General features: G+C 53.0%; 4 protein-coding genes across 4 annotated transcripts; 2 read left to right on the forward strand and 2 right to left on the reverse strand.

Moving 5' to 3' along the window:
- Positions 1-2599: 2599 nt before the first annotated feature.
- UCRPA7_2833 (putative rho gtpase protein) lies at positions 2600-3550 on the forward strand (the record flags this gene model as incomplete). The annotated part of the gene is made up of 6 exons (XM_007915417.1): positions 2600-2629; positions 2709-2741; positions 2804-2862; positions 2937-3117; positions 3182-3414; positions 3487-3550. 6 exons carry the CDS (start codon positions 2600-2602, stop codon positions 3548-3550), a joined length of 600 nt encoding a protein of 199 aa, XP_007913608.1.
- Positions 3551-4362: 812 nt separating this feature from the next.
- Positions 4363-5509, reverse strand: UCRPA7_2834 (putative rna binding protein; the record flags this gene model as incomplete). Its single annotated transcript, XM_007915396.1, has 3 exons — positions 4363-4570; positions 4648-4876; positions 4939-5509. The coding sequence occupies 3 exons, from the start codon at positions 5507-5509 to the stop codon at positions 4363-4365; spliced, it is 1008 nt and encodes a 335-aa protein (XP_007913587.1).
- A 3828-nt stretch (positions 5510-9337) lies between these two features.
- UCRPA7_2835 (putative replication regulator protein) lies at positions 9338-10246 on the reverse strand (the record flags this gene model as incomplete). Its single annotated transcript, XM_007915440.1, has 4 exons — positions 9338-9519; positions 9570-9675; positions 9725-9761; positions 9825-10246. 4 exons carry the CDS (start codon positions 10244-10246, stop codon positions 9338-9340), a joined length of 747 nt encoding a protein of 248 aa, XP_007913631.1.
- A 1299-nt stretch (positions 10247-11545) lies between these two features.
- UCRPA7_2836 (putative pq loop repeat protein) lies at positions 11546-12674 on the forward strand (the record flags this gene model as incomplete). Its single annotated transcript, XM_007915390.1, has 6 exons — positions 11546-11613; positions 11851-11941; positions 11995-12129; positions 12186-12237; positions 12292-12340; positions 12389-12674. The coding sequence occupies 6 exons, from the start codon at positions 11546-11548 to the stop codon at positions 12672-12674; spliced, it is 681 nt and encodes a 226-aa protein (XP_007913581.1).
- Positions 12675-14630: the final 1956 nt, after the last annotated feature.

Genomic DNA, 14630 nt, shown 5'->3' on the forward strand with positions numbered 1-14630 from the left:
ACACACCTCAGACACTAGTCTCTCGAGACACAAAGCATCCCATTGAAACAGGTTGGAAAACACTTGGGGAACGTCACCGGTCCGCCCTAGCCGGCCCCTTGACAAGCCAGAAACACCTTCGCCGGATGTTCCATAGGAGGGCGGGTCTGTTACAAGACATGCGTCAAGTGAGCGCCTGGGCACTCTCGACTCGACTCAGTCGATAACATCATCGCCGGTCAGCCTGGACGACGAAATGGGAAGCCCTATCATCGATCCAAGCCAATGTTGGTAGGAAGGACATGATCTGAGCCAGTGAGTGCTGGATCGTCTCCTTCCTGGCCGATGACGTCCAATGGGTCGTTTCTCTCGAGATGTGGTCGTCAATTAACAAACGGTCCCTGCCTATCGTCAGCCGCCGGGACGGTGGTTGGTGGCACCTCGAAGCCCCTCGAACCACCAATTCGGTCGCCTGGGAGGCAGCCCCCTGTGAGGTGTCCCTGCTTCACGCATGGCTTGAGCCCCTCGGCGTTGCGTGATAGTGATGGTACCTGGTAGCACTACGGTGTGCTAGTGCAGAGCTGAGGTATACTTGCTGGTGGAGGCTATCGCCAATGTGCACCCGGTTCAACCTTTTAGCGTGTGGGCTGCCCACCATCCAGCCGTCCCCCAATGCCCTTTCGCCAACCATGAGGATGGCTCCCCCTCCATCACCAACGACGGCTCGTTCCCAATATGGTGGCCTTGTCTCCCGCATCTTCGACGACCTTCTTACACTCTAGTTTTGCCTCACCACTCTGCCCTGCATTGGGCCTTGGGACGACATGCTTCTAGGCCCCCCTGGCTCTGCATTCATCCCCGCCCGCCGGTCTCCCGTCCCTTGACCGTGTTACACCTGCTGCTTGACTCGCCCTGGCGAGCTGCAAGTTGGGCACGTTACTGACATCAGTTTAGGGATCCTTGAGGGACTTCCCTGGTAGTGGAACAGTAAAACTCGCCTCCACCTCCAAGAATTTCTCCCCAGCCGTCTTTTGCTAGGCTACTTCAAGCTTCACCTCACACGAGTGCTCGGGGCTTCCAGCTATTACGCTACACCTCTTGGATGGATGGTAGTCGGGGTTCTACTACGTACTGGATAGTAGTAGCCTTGGTAGCTAGGGGAAGGGGACTTTAGCCTCTCTCTGAAGGCCCGTTTCACTTGTCCTAGCCGATGTTGTGGGTCCCGCAACTGGATGAACCCGCACTCCAGCCTCCCGACGATGATCTTGGATGCCGCTTCGGATGATTGATTACGTGTAGATGCTGTAGTCACTACCTATACCTATTATTTGCTGTGAAGCGCTAGATTATCGATTACAACATGAGTTGGAGTTGATAGGCACATATAGCCCGGAAGTATATCCACGGTTGGTCTCGGACCGCAACTGTCTCCCAAGTGCATATCTCTTAGCAAAATGTAATAGTCACCTATGAAAGGGCATCTTGCAAATCGCACTCTGACGCTATACGCACGCGCAGTTCGCACCTCCACTGCAAAGAACCCCCGCTTTGCTCTGGAAGTGAGAGCCTAGGTATCTAGGTAGGCACTCCTTACTGGTGGTTGCGGTTGCGGCTTGACGCCGAACATGTTAGAGCGTGCTCCTTGAGTCAATCATTAGTGAGTGACAGCGTGTACCTGTACCTAGACAGGCGTCAGCTAATAGGGTGCTGCTGTGCGATATCCCAACGGAGCTAAGCTGCCCTTTTATCTGAGGCCAGGGGGTGTTCAAGGTGGGTTTGGGCTTGGGCTTGGGCTTGGTGCTGAGACTGGCTGGTGCTTGGTGTTTGGTGGTGCAGGTGGGCTCTCCACCCTGATAGACTTATCACCCGACTACCTTACTGCGTACCTAGTAGGTAGGTACGCACGAACAGGGAATGGTTAGGTGTTGAAAGCACGGTACCTCCAGCGTCCCCAATCACTGGCGCAGAGCAAGGGTATCCTTCTTTTCTGCTCTATCTCCGCCCCGACCTCTACTTTTTACTGCGTAAACCGCCTCCGCTACCACCTTACGCAGTAATTCACCCACAACCAGCAGCAGCAGCACCACTCACCACACACACACGGGCACACACCCACCCTGACTGACCCTGACCCTGACCCTGCTGCCCCTACCGCTCGGCTCTCTTGCTCGACTCAAACTCTCCGACAGACCTGACAGACCTGACCTACCTTACCTCTCTACCTTTACCACCTTATCCGACCGAATTCTGCCTCTTCTCTCTCTCCAGCTTCCCATCGATCGATCTACTGCGGCATCAATCCGTTCCGGCTGTGTCAAAACATTTCCTGACTTTTATGCGGCCATCTATCAACGGTCGTTGACAGCTGCAATTTCGTCTTCCCCCCTTGCGCCACCACCACCACCACCGCCATTACCATTACCACCTACCGACCGATAGAGAGCTCCTTAGCTACAGTAGTTCTTCCTCCTATCGCGCACCCTTCCACACTGAGAACCGATTCCTCATTGCGACTCCTCGTCATTATTACTCCAATATCCGACTGATCTAGGCTCACCTGTAGCCTCGAGACCGTCTACCGTGCGAAATTGCACCTTAGCTACCTCACACATCTCCAGCCATGGCTGCCCCTGGGGTCCAGTCACTCAAGGTTCGCTCCTCTTCTGCCTCAACCTCACCTGTCGTCACTACAGATAAAAAACCCATACTAATCTGTATTATCGCTACAGTGCGTCGTGACAGGTGACGGTGCCGTTGGCAAGGTATGTTTACCACCTGGTCGGTTCGCATTCACAATCAACCTGAAGCTTATGCTGTGCTCCAGACATGTCTGCTCATCTCCTACACAACGAATGCCTTCCCCGGCGAGTATATTCCCACAGTGTTAGTCCACCGTCTTGCACAATGCAGCCACCTACATTGCCATGGCCATTCTTCTAATCATGAGACGGCAATAGGTTCGATAACTACTCTGCCAGCGTTATGGTCGATGGCAAGCCTATCAGCCTGGGTCTATGGGATACTGCCGGCCAAGAGGATTACGACCGACTACGACCACTCTCCTACCCTCAGACCGACGTCTTCCTAATCTGCTTCTCCATCGTGAGCCCGCCCTCCTTCGACAACGTCAAGGCTAAGGTACGTTATCGCCCACGGGAAATGGACATCTCACCAATCGAACGATGAACTAACAATTTACCAGTGGTATCCCGAGATCGACCATCATGCGCCTAACATCCCCATCATCCTCGTCGGAACCAAGCTCGATCTCCGTGAAGACCCCGCGACCCTTGAGTCTCTCCGCCAGAAGAGAATGGAGCCCGTCTCGTACGACCAGGCTCTGGTGTGCGCGAAGGAGATCCGAGCCCATAAATACCTAGAGTGCTCAGCTCTGACGCAGCGAAACCTGAAGAGCGTCTTCGACGAGGCCATCCGGTAAGACAAGCCTCGCCCGCCTTGTATGTAATTCGTCTCGGTAGATCCCTTGCTAATCCATCCGTCTCACAGTGCTGTTCTCAACCCTCGGCCACAGCCCACGAAGCCCAAGGGCAAGAAGTGCACCATCCTGTAAAGCGATGCGATACGAAGCCCATGAACTGTTCCTGGTTGCAGACGAGGCGGGAAAGCCTTCAGACCCTACAACTCTCAAAAAATTCTCTCTCCATATCTAGACGGATGCATTGGCCCAGGTTGACTGCGTGGCGGGCCACCACTTGCATCTACACACGTTTTCCTCCCATCAAGGGGAGAACATCTCACGGCATAGCAAAAAGAAAAGGAAAAACAGGAACAACGATCTCCGAAGAAAAGGGGATAGCTCCTCTTGAGATCTGATCCTGGTTTTTGACTCTTTTTCTCTACTACATCTGGAATTTCTGCGAGTCATTGAATCATCTGCTTGTTGTTTCTGATTTCTCGCCCTTATTCCCCCCGGTTTTCTCACATTTTTTATGCTCCCATCTTTCTTCCCACACAAATACAGGTCACGGTGTCGGTCTTTTGCCTCCATTCCAATTATTCTCCACGACAGCAAAGGGGTTGCAGCAGCAGCAGCAGCGGTAGCAGGAGCAGAATTTGCATCTTTTCCCCCAAAGGATATCCCGCTTTTCTGTAGATAGGGTCTTTCTTGAGAGAGATATTTGGAGAGGGGAGTTGTTGACACAAGGAAGAGAGAGACATGATGAATACCTTGAGTTGCATGTGAGAATTGAATGTTCTTTGAAAAGGAAGACTCGAGGGCTCTGCCATTTTTGGTCGTTATGCTGTACATGTGATGTGATTTGCAAAGGGGGTATCATATATTCCTCTATATGTCTTCGCCGTCTTCTGAGCCTTTTATAAACTGACTTACTCCTCGACCCGTTCAACAACGAGACTAGATGCTCATCTCCTCCTGTTGATGGGGACCTGGCCCCGGCGACTGGGATGGATCATATCCTCCTGCGCCTCGGGCTTCGGACCCTTTTCAGCCTCCTTCTCCTTCTTCGCCGCCTCCTCCTTGGCCAGGCGCTTCGCGCGCTCCTCGTCCAGGCTCTTGTTCTTGGCCTTGATCTTCTCCTGACGCGCCTCCTTCTTTCCGCCCCCGCCGGCACTGTTTCGAGGTAGGTTAGTCACCATTCCGTCTGCCATGACGGGTGTAGCAGAACAAGGAGAGCGGGGAAAACTCACGTCAGCTCAACGTTGATCTTGCGCGCCGGCGACACGCCGTCGTTGAACTCGGAGTGGTGGAAGTGCTCGAGGCACGACTTCATGTGGCCGTACGTGCCGAACTCCATGAACGCGATGCCCTTGCTCTTTGAGGGGTTGTCGCGGTGCGTCAGCAGGCGGACGGACGTCGGCTTGACAGACGCAAAGTGCTCGCGGACGGAGTCGGCGGTGGCGCTGTAGGGCAGATTGCCTATGTGGTCGAGCTGGTCAGTCGAGGTTGATTTTAGGTAATGTGAATAAGGGGTTCCATACCAATGAAGACAATGTACTTCTCCCTCTTGCCAGACTGCTGCTCCTCAGCTCCGTCGACGGCCTCGGCCTCGGCCTCTTCCTTGACGGGCACTTTGGTGGTGTCTGCACCGTCTGTGGCAGACTCCCCCTTGGCCTTCTTCTCCTTTTTGCTCTTCTTATCCTTCTTGTCTTTCTTTTCCTTCTTCACTGGCACCTCGTCCGCGTCTCCGTTCAGAGCGGCGGGCGCGGGTTGCGTCTCCGCATCAACCACATCCTCGCTCGCCTCGGCCTTGCGCTTCTTGTCTTTCTTTTCCTTCTTCTCCTTCTTGTCCTTGGACTTGTCCTTGCTCTTTTCCTTCTTCTCAGACTTGTCAGAAGATTTCTCTGACTTCTCCGATTTCTCCGACTTGTCTTTTTTGTCTTTCTTCTCCTTCTTTTCTTTCTTCGCCTTCTTGCGCGCCTCCTTCTCAGTATTCAACGCAACAAAGTCGTCAGGCTCGCTCAGCTTGCGCTTCTTCGACCCCGCCGCCGCCGCCGCAGAGTCCTTGCCGCCCTCGACGGGGAGCGTCGCAGGATCGGCCTTTCGCTTCATGATCGATCCAATTGCTCGCAATATATATGTATGTGTATGCAAGAGAGATATGCTCCGTGAAAAGGGTGACCCGTTCTTGAAAGCGTTCAAAAACTGTTGTGTTCTGAAGATGCTCCGTCCGGGTGCCAAAGTCCCAGTCTCAAATGGCGTCGAAGTTGGACTCGTAGGGAAAAATTAACTTTTTCTGCCGTTCCCCCAGAAGGCGGTATGCGAGAACAGTCCGTCACTAAGGTCTTGTCCGCCGCGCCGCCTAGCGAAAACTCAATTACGCGCCAACAAGCCCACTGCACTGATGCGGCCCATCAAGCGGCCACCAACAGCCCCCGGAACGACCCGCCGGGAGCCACTAAACCCGACGTTATCAGTGAAAGGCCAGAACCAGCAGCCAACCTGCAAAGCCAGCCAGACAGCGCTACAGGCTCGGTAGGTAGTGCAGCGCTGGCGCACCAACTGTCAAATGCAGTGCCCCACTCCACCACGAGTGCCATCGTTTAGAGTTCGACGAACACATCCATTGTTTCCTGGACAGCTTCCACCTCCACATGAATCCTCCCACAACTCGAGGAACTACCGGGAAAAGACTATTTTCAGTGCAGCAGGATTTTTTAGGTTGCATGCCATCTAGGCTATTGCATTAGAATTGAGCTTCTCGTCAAACAACTTGGTTTACTTAGCTCGGGAGCCTCATTGGCGACGACATGGCTCGGAAACAGAACATGCAATAGCCAAGACTTGGATTGCCATGGCACATGTTTCACCAGCCACTACCAGCAGGTCTCGGCCAGTATGATCTACGCTTCTGCGAGGATCGCATATGCCGGCCCAAAACAACATCTGTGTGTCAAACAACGCCCAAGAAAGGCTCGGCATCTTGTTTTGCAGTGAATGAGCTCTGGATATTGCTGAACTGTCTAAGCCTGAAGTGCCCATGTGAATGATTTAAAAAGCTTCCTCTCTCCCTCGATGGATAGAATAATAGACGTCGCCCTCAAGATATCAATAACGCCACAACAACTCCCGCCGGTCATAAAAAGTCCTTGTTATTCTTACACTCTCTTAATTGTATTTCGTTCTCACATAAAAAAGCAAACATCACACAGACGCCACCAACATGTTGGCTTTTTCGCCCATGGCTTTCGTTGCTGCAACGGCTTGACCATGAACCAGCGCCCAGCAAAGGCAACGTTTATGCTCTGGAAATCATTGAAGGACCGTGCTACACCACCAGGACCAGGACCGAGAGGATCAGTACCCCAACAGATGGAGCCCGCCTATCCGCAGCCCAGGCTTGTGTGACAGTCGCCGCCGGAGGAATCGGAAGTGAAGTTCCAGGACCGACACCGGGTGTCACCGTCACGACTGCAACCGTGGAAGGCCCCGTCACACTACCTCCTGGACCGCCGGGACCGCCGCCGCTGGGATTGCTGGCCCCATTGCTCGGACCAGGACCTGCAGGAGGGAAGCCTGTTATCGTGACGATAGCAACTGACGAAGACGGACTGCCACCAGCGCCTCCACCATCGCCAGGGCCGTTACTGGATCCAGGAACACCGCCACTGCCAGGAGGAATCGCAGTTACCAACGTGCTGGCTGACATGGCAACACAAGCACCCGATCCGCCAAGACATGAGATCGTTACAGCTGGAGGTGCTGCCGGTGGAGTAGTACCCGGTGGCACGCCATTGCCTGAGTTTGTTGGCCCGCCTGGAGGGACGTTTCCGGATCCTGTGCCGCTGTTTCCTGGCCCTCCGTTGCTTGGTATCGAAATGATGCTCGGACCAGGTGGCACCGAGGTCAAATGCAACGAGCTCACTGGAACGGTTGTGACGGAGACGACCGTAGGAGTAATCAAAGGACCGGTGCCAACACTACCGCCGTTGCTTCCAGTTGGACCGCTAGGAGTACCACCGGACGCAATGGGAGTAGCTGTCACGACGACCGCCGTGACAGTCTCCGTGCAAGTCGACTTAGGAGAGGGACCGCCGCTTGCGCCTGGGCCAGTTGGACCGTTGCTGGAAGATGCCAAGATTGTCATCGTGGCCAGAGGACTACCCCCATTGCCGCCAGGGCCAGTGCCAGTGCCAGGACCGCCTCCACCCGCTGGGACCGTCACGAGCGTTACAGTTACCAGCGTGTCGTTTCCATTCTGTCCATTTGTGCCGGATCCACCGCTTCCTGGCCCAGTTTCCTAGCCTGGCGCCGGAGCAAGTACAGTGATTGTTGATGACGGACCAGAGGGGATAGCGCTCGTGCTTTCGAGAGGGCATGGAGTGCTGGATCCACTGGAGGCAAGCGTCGATGAGGTAGGTGCTGGGGAGATTGTGGCACTCAACCCAGGAGGACTAACGACTGGACCGCCATTACCCGAGCCACTTGGAGCCGGACCAGAAGGAATCGATCCCAAGACAGTGATTGTCTGAACGGAACCATCACCTCCAGGAACTGATGCGGGACCTGGACCAGCTGGAGGTTGGCCGGTGCCCGGAGTCCCGCCTAGGATTGTGATAGTCACAACGGGAACATCTGGATTCGCACCGCAGGACCCAATACTGGAACTGGAGCCAACCCCGGAAGGAGATGCCAGGACTGTGACCGTTCCGATGAGGCCAACTGCAGCTCCGCGAGGACTGAGCACCGCATTGGGTTCTTGACCATCATGAGAGAAATTTTCTCCTTCAAGCGATGGAGCTGACGACCTGACTGCTAGGGCATTTGCGGACAGAGTATGTATGGGATACCCGTTATAGGAGGAAGTACTTAGGGGAGCATCGAACATGGTAGTGAATGTGCGTGTGTGCTTGTGTGTGGTGGATGTGGTGGATGTGGTTGAAGAGAAATTAGGGACAGGTATGACCTGGTTCGGGAGTGTGCTCATGGCTGGGGCTTTGTTGTTATTGGAAACAGGCTGATGAGCCACCTTGGAACAAGACGAGAGTGTGTGGCGGAAAGCATTTCCGTAGTGTTCGGTTGGACACCACACCGAGAGACAGTGGAGGAATGTCTAGGTCAAGCAAATTAGACTATCACATGAAGCAATAAGAAAAGTTAACTCACATTCAGCTGTTCGATATCCGTGCAGATGCAGCTGAGGTCGGGGCACTGGTCGTTCGCCATGATTGATGCATAACATCCGCCAAAGCAAGCTGCAAGCCACTCAGCATACTGAATTCAAGGACTCTTGAAATCAAGGCCTACCTATATTATTGTTGTCTGTCTGGCCAACAACGGGATAGATGCAGAGAATAGCCGCTGCCCAGAGGCTGAGCGCCCAAATAGAGGCGAACATTGTGACGCGTCAAGGTATTCTTCCTGAAGGGAGGCTTGTAGGAGAGACGTCGAAATTGCTGCAAGCAAAGAATGAACTCCAAAAAGGGTCAAACAGATGTGTCGAGAGTGATAGTAAGGGCACAATCCAAAAAAAAGGGCGACGTCCAATAAACGTGTTGTTGAAATTAGGTCTTGTAGTGTGTAGGTTGTGTCTTGAGGGTCCAGAGGTGAAGAGGTGGATGAGGAGGAGAATGTTGGAGGAGAAAGAAAGTAAACAGACGGAGGGGGATGAGACGGGAGACCTTTGAATCAAACACATTTAATGCTGCTCAACCAGAAATGCGAAGCAGTTGCGCCTTGTCTGCACTTGACAACAGAAGCAGCTGGTTGCCCCATAGGTTGTGGGCGGCCAAATGTGGAAGTCGTGAACGAAGTCATTGATAAGAGTAGTTTCCTAGTGAGGATCTATGGGTATCTATTAGCCACAAACAGCAGCAACGAAAAGCTCCTTCCTTGCCAGCTTCCAAATCCTTCGCAGCGAGAAGTAATGGGAAAGTCCCATCAGTAGAATAGCAGATCCAGTGGCTTCTGCTCGTCCGTGTACCTGTCCTTGAATTCCTTCCTTGCCAGCCACTTGGCGAGCGGCATCATAGTGTCCTTCATATCCATAACACCGCGCTTCTTCTGGTCAATATGAGAGGCATCGACGACAATGCGTTTAAGATGCTCCACAGAGAGCGCCCCTGAATCCTGTTAGCAGTTGCTGTGTTAGACTTGAGACGCAGATGCCTACCATTATCAAGTAAATCCATCAGCCGAGCCGGTGTGCCAACCCCTAGCCCTGTCCGGCTGCGGTTGAGAAAATCGACAGCTTCATCGAGCTTTATATGTTTCGCAAACTACCAGACGTGAGCATGAAAATGGGGACCCTGCGCTGTGACTACTCACTAGTTTTGCGACAGAATTTCCCTTCTTCTGATACTTCCTGACAGCCCTGCGTTATGTCAGTCTGGGCCCAATAATCACTGCAAATCTTGCCTACACTTACCTCACAATATCTGCCGCCCGGATACCCGCTCCGGTGACGATAATAGTGTGCGGTGCACCCTTCTTAGTTGGTGCCTCTCCTAGCTCCTTCGGGTCTTTCACAAAGCTCTCCAGGAAATCCGGCAGATTTGACAGGGTGCGAAGCTTTTGCCACGACGTGGTGTCTTTGACTGCGTTTGCTGAGATATAGAGGTCAGAGAGCTCAACCGGGCTCAGATCAGTGCCGAACTTTGTCGTCTTCTTCGTGACATAGTCTGACAGGAGCTGACTGTCCATGAATGTGAAGACGGTGTTCACTCCCGCCTTGAGATCCAGAAGGCTCTCGTCCTCTTCGTACTTTGACTTCCGCTTCTTGCGAGCACCTCCATCATCCTGGGCCTTCCGCTTCTTGGCCTTTGCTGAGGCCGGAGCAGTCGTGGCCATCGTCACAATTGCTTCTTAAGGTGAGCTTGCTTTTGTTCCCTCTGAGCGTTGGTGGCGGAAAGGTGAAATTTCTGCTGCAGAAAGCTTGTGTTGGATGAAAATATGCAGTGATGTATTTGTCAAGTTGTGTCAAGACTTTCCTTCCAACACCGAGTTTGCACGGTTACTTTAACGTGTCTTGTCCCCTGATATTTGCAACTGAAGCATCATCTATCAGACTTAAACATGTCGAAATTTGAGGTTTCACCAAGCTAAACTTTTTTTCAGCACAGTAGCGGCGGCAAAGCCAAACTGTATGATGGCCAATCACAGCGACTCCTGCATTCCAATTTCTCGGGTAGCCGGTGGCGGTCAGCGGCAATTAGCGACCTGTCCTGCCATCAAATACAGTGCGGATTGGGGAAAGCATCCTACAACTACTTTATTCCCGTGGTGCCGATTCATGCATGCAACGGCACGTCTCCGTAGCGTAGGATCTAAGATCACTCCGGGAACGGATCCCGACAGAGGCTCGGCCGAACCGTGCGATCAACTACCCTCCGCCGCCTGGTGTACCATTACTCGCCTGCATTGGATAACTATGCTCAAATTACTTAGAAAGATTCACCTGGGAGGCTGCTGGTATCACCAAACAACTTCTCCCGATTATAGCAAGAATGCATCTCCGGGCCGCTCGTAGCGCCGCCGTTGATCGGGGGCAGGCAAAGGCCAAGAAGGCGTCATGGCAGTAGGAGATGGCCGTAGTGGGGCATAGAGTCCGGATTTGCACTTGTCATTAGCAATGGAAACGCTGAGATTTTGGGCGTGATGGACGAACGATGACTACTAGTCAGCCCAGAGAGGGCAGACCGACAAATCCAGACTTCTTTTCTTCTTTCCTATTATTTTGGCATCTTGACATGATTGTTTGTTTCGAGCCACAGTGTACAGTGTTGAATCGCATAGCCCGGCGTTGCTGCATACCACCAGACACCGAGAACCGAACTTGGTCCCTGGATCGGAATCTCGAACTCGACTCGGCTTAGCTCATAGAACTCGCCCGACTCTGAGATTTTTCTTTGAGCTCTTCACTCGGTCCAAGACAGAATTTCACCATACTTTAATATATTGAGACTACATATTCGTAGATTTGCCCGTTCGAACACAAGATTCGCAAAGGCGGAGTTTTCCAACTCGGAAGTGGCTCGGCATCGAGCGGCGACAGGACATCATGGCTCCCCAGTCACACATTCCCGTGGCAGCTAACGTCCTGGGAACAATAGGAACGGTGCTATGGTGTGTCCAGCTCGTCCCACAAATATGGACGAACTGGCGGACGAAGAAGACGGACGGCCTGCCGGGTTCTATGATGTTCCTATGGGCGCTGTGTAAGTCCATGCCGTTCCGGGCCCGATCTGGAATCTTATCCTGACGAAGCCCTCCATAGGCGGTGTCCCATTTGGGACATACTCAATCGTGCAAAACTTCAATATTCCCATTCAGGTCCAGCCGCAGGTCTTCATGGTCCTCTGTCTGGCCAGCTGGACACAGATCTTGATATATGGCCAGTAAGCAGTGAACATCCTTTCAATCACGGTCGTTTAGTTGCTAAGTCTCTCATCCAGCAAATGGCGTGCTTGGACGGCGGCACTGATGGGCTTGGGTATGGCTGCGCTTTTCGGCGGTGTTGAGACCGCCCTCATCTTGACGATCAGGGTGAGTTTGGAGCAGGACAGTGGAAGTTTCAAATGCGTGCTGACCAGAAACAGCCGTTGTACAACCGAGGCAATGATACGGCAATACTAGTCATTGGCATCATTGCGTCTGTGTTGCTCGCAGTGGGACTCCTCCCTCCATATGGCGAGATATGGAAGAGGAGAGGAAGGGTCATTGGCATCAACTGGGTGAGTCAATACGCCACCGAGAAACTTGAAAATGCGTTCCTCTGACCGAAAGACAGATCTTCCTCACCATGGACTGGTTTGGTGCCTTCTTTTCACTCATGGCACTGGGTAAGAGACATTGAAGATAGCAATCCATGACCGAGGGGGACTAACGCTCATCAGTCGCTCAAAATACCTTCGATGTTCTAGGAGGCGTGTTATATATAATCTGGTAGGCCCTCCGTCGGGAAGTATATGGTAAAGGTGCTGACGACATTAGCTGCCTGCTTGAGCTGGGCATTTTCATATCCCACGCAATCTGGCTCGTGCGGACCCGGAAGATCCGCAAGGCGGCAGCTGCAGAAGGCAAGACTTTCGACGATATCGCAGCGGAGCACAAGGCAGAAGGGACTCCATTCAAGTTTGCAGAGAGGAAGTTCCGAAAGCGCAGAAAGGGGAAGCTTGACGAAGAGCAGGCTGTAAGAAGCGAGGAGGCCGTTGGTCAGACTCGGGACGGCATCGCATTGGGTGAAGACTCGACGACAGAACAAAAGCAGGAGATCTGACCAACAATATCGACACGATAATGCGATTGAGACTTGCGGCAATATTATACAAGCTACGTAAGCATCGAAAAGTCGGCCAAAATCACACGACTCTACAAAGACGGAGCGACCCCGTTCCGTACGTCGGCCACGCCGAAGTCCTGAAATTACAGCCGGCCCCGACTCTATGGGGAGTTGACCGGGTTTCGCGGCCTTAATTCCGCCGTGGAATATCAACGACTGCAACTCTCAGCGTGCCGCAAAAAATATTCGCAGCAACACCTGCCAAGGAGCTAATGTTGGGGACTGCTGCTCGCGACCGAGGCTTCAACATGAAGGCGACTAGCTTTCAATGCAGAGCTTTCAATATTTCACGTCAGAGGCTTGATGGCCCGACCTCTACTTCTTGCATTTTACATGATAAGAAGCGATCGGATGTGGGATGGGCGCGACGAGACGCTCTGCTGTCTTGATTGGTAAGCTTTGCCGGGCAAAGTGTTGAGTGTGGCTTGTCAGAGTTTCGGCAGATGTCTGTCTATCTCTCTGGGGAAGACGATAATGGTCCCCGATCCATCAAGATCAAGGTCGGCGAGTATTTGCGTGTTTAAGCCCACAAAGGGCTACTTCTCGGTGGAGGCCGGATGTCTTATGTCTTAGACCCTGACGCTGGTCTGTCTCAGACAAGAAGATGTGATCCAGATAGTCGAGACTGGGCTTGGGCTCATATCCCGAGCCATAATATAGACTGTGTAGAAAAGCAATCAAGGCCTTATACTTGAAGAGTATATAGCATCGTGTGGTGACAAGTCCGCTGAGGCAAGGGATGGTATTCAGACCTTGAGAGCCTCTCGACCCAGCTGCATGGTTTGAAGGACAACGGGGCTTGGCCCAAAGAGGGATATGAGGAGATAGCCTGAGTCAATCATGTATCTCGGAGGCAGCTCCTGCCCATCTGATATGCATAACTAAATGGTTATAGTGACGAGTGCTGCTCCGTCGAAGAGCGTGGGCTATCAAGGTTGCTGTCTCGGTTCCGATGACTGACTGCTGGCACAGACCACGAGTCTAATTCACGCATTGCGACCCTACTCTCGTCGCCAAAGTGCGATAGCGAAATACAGCGCGAGTTCGGATGAAGATGGCGTCAAGCAGTTGACGCACGGCGTGCGCAAGTGCTGCGGGTGCCAGCTCTCAGGGGAAGCTTCAGGCTAGCTTAGCAGGTCTTGGAGGGTGCCATTCCTCGGGCTTCTCGTAGGGGCCGTAGTGGATTTGCTGCACATTCGAAGGTTCTTTCCCACGTTGGGCCTTTGTTGAGGTTGAGGGGTTTCGGGGTGCGGAATTTTTGCAAAGCCAAGCTAAGCCGGAAGACGATAAGACCTTCATACACGGCGAGGGCGTCCGACCACTGTTCTTCAGTGCACATCCGTGGAGGCTAACCTGTGTCGGAAGGAGACCGGGCGGCCGTACCGAGCTCCTGGTTCGTTGATAGGGGGGATATTCATATCAGGAAGAAGTAAGGGTAACGTTGTTGATAAGTCAAAGTTGAACTTGCCGGATCCAATCCCGCGTATTTCGCGAATAGCTTCTGGTGTTGGTTGTGCCGATCGGCAAGGCAAGTAGTGTATAGCAGGTAGTGAGTGGATGTTGTTGAGCGGAAGAGTCGAGTTGAAAAGAGCATAAGGCTGACTAAGTTCAAGGCACGAATCAGCATGTCTACAGACACAGAGGAGTCAATGGCCGGTCCAACGTCAGAAGCTGGAAAGAGTCGACGGACCAGTCTCAGTCTTATTCTGCCCCCGTCCAAGGGCTTCCAAGCTCCGAGTTGACTCGAGCTAACTCAGAGTCGTCGGTTCGTTCTTCCAATTGCTGCAACTGCTCGGCCAGGGTTGCTACCTAGGTAGCTATCCACGGTGGGGTACCATAGGTAGCGCTGTGTCTAGGCAAGTAGAGAGGTAGAGTAATACAGTAATACAGTAA

This window comes from Phaeoacremonium minimum, assembly GCF_000392275.1.
Source record: "Phaeoacremonium minimum UCRPA7 unplaced genomic scaffold PA7_03_scaffold_212, whole genome shotgun sequence".
Lineage (NCBI taxonomy): Eukaryota > Fungi > Ascomycota > Sordariomycetes > Togniniales > Togniniaceae > Phaeoacremonium > Phaeoacremonium minimum.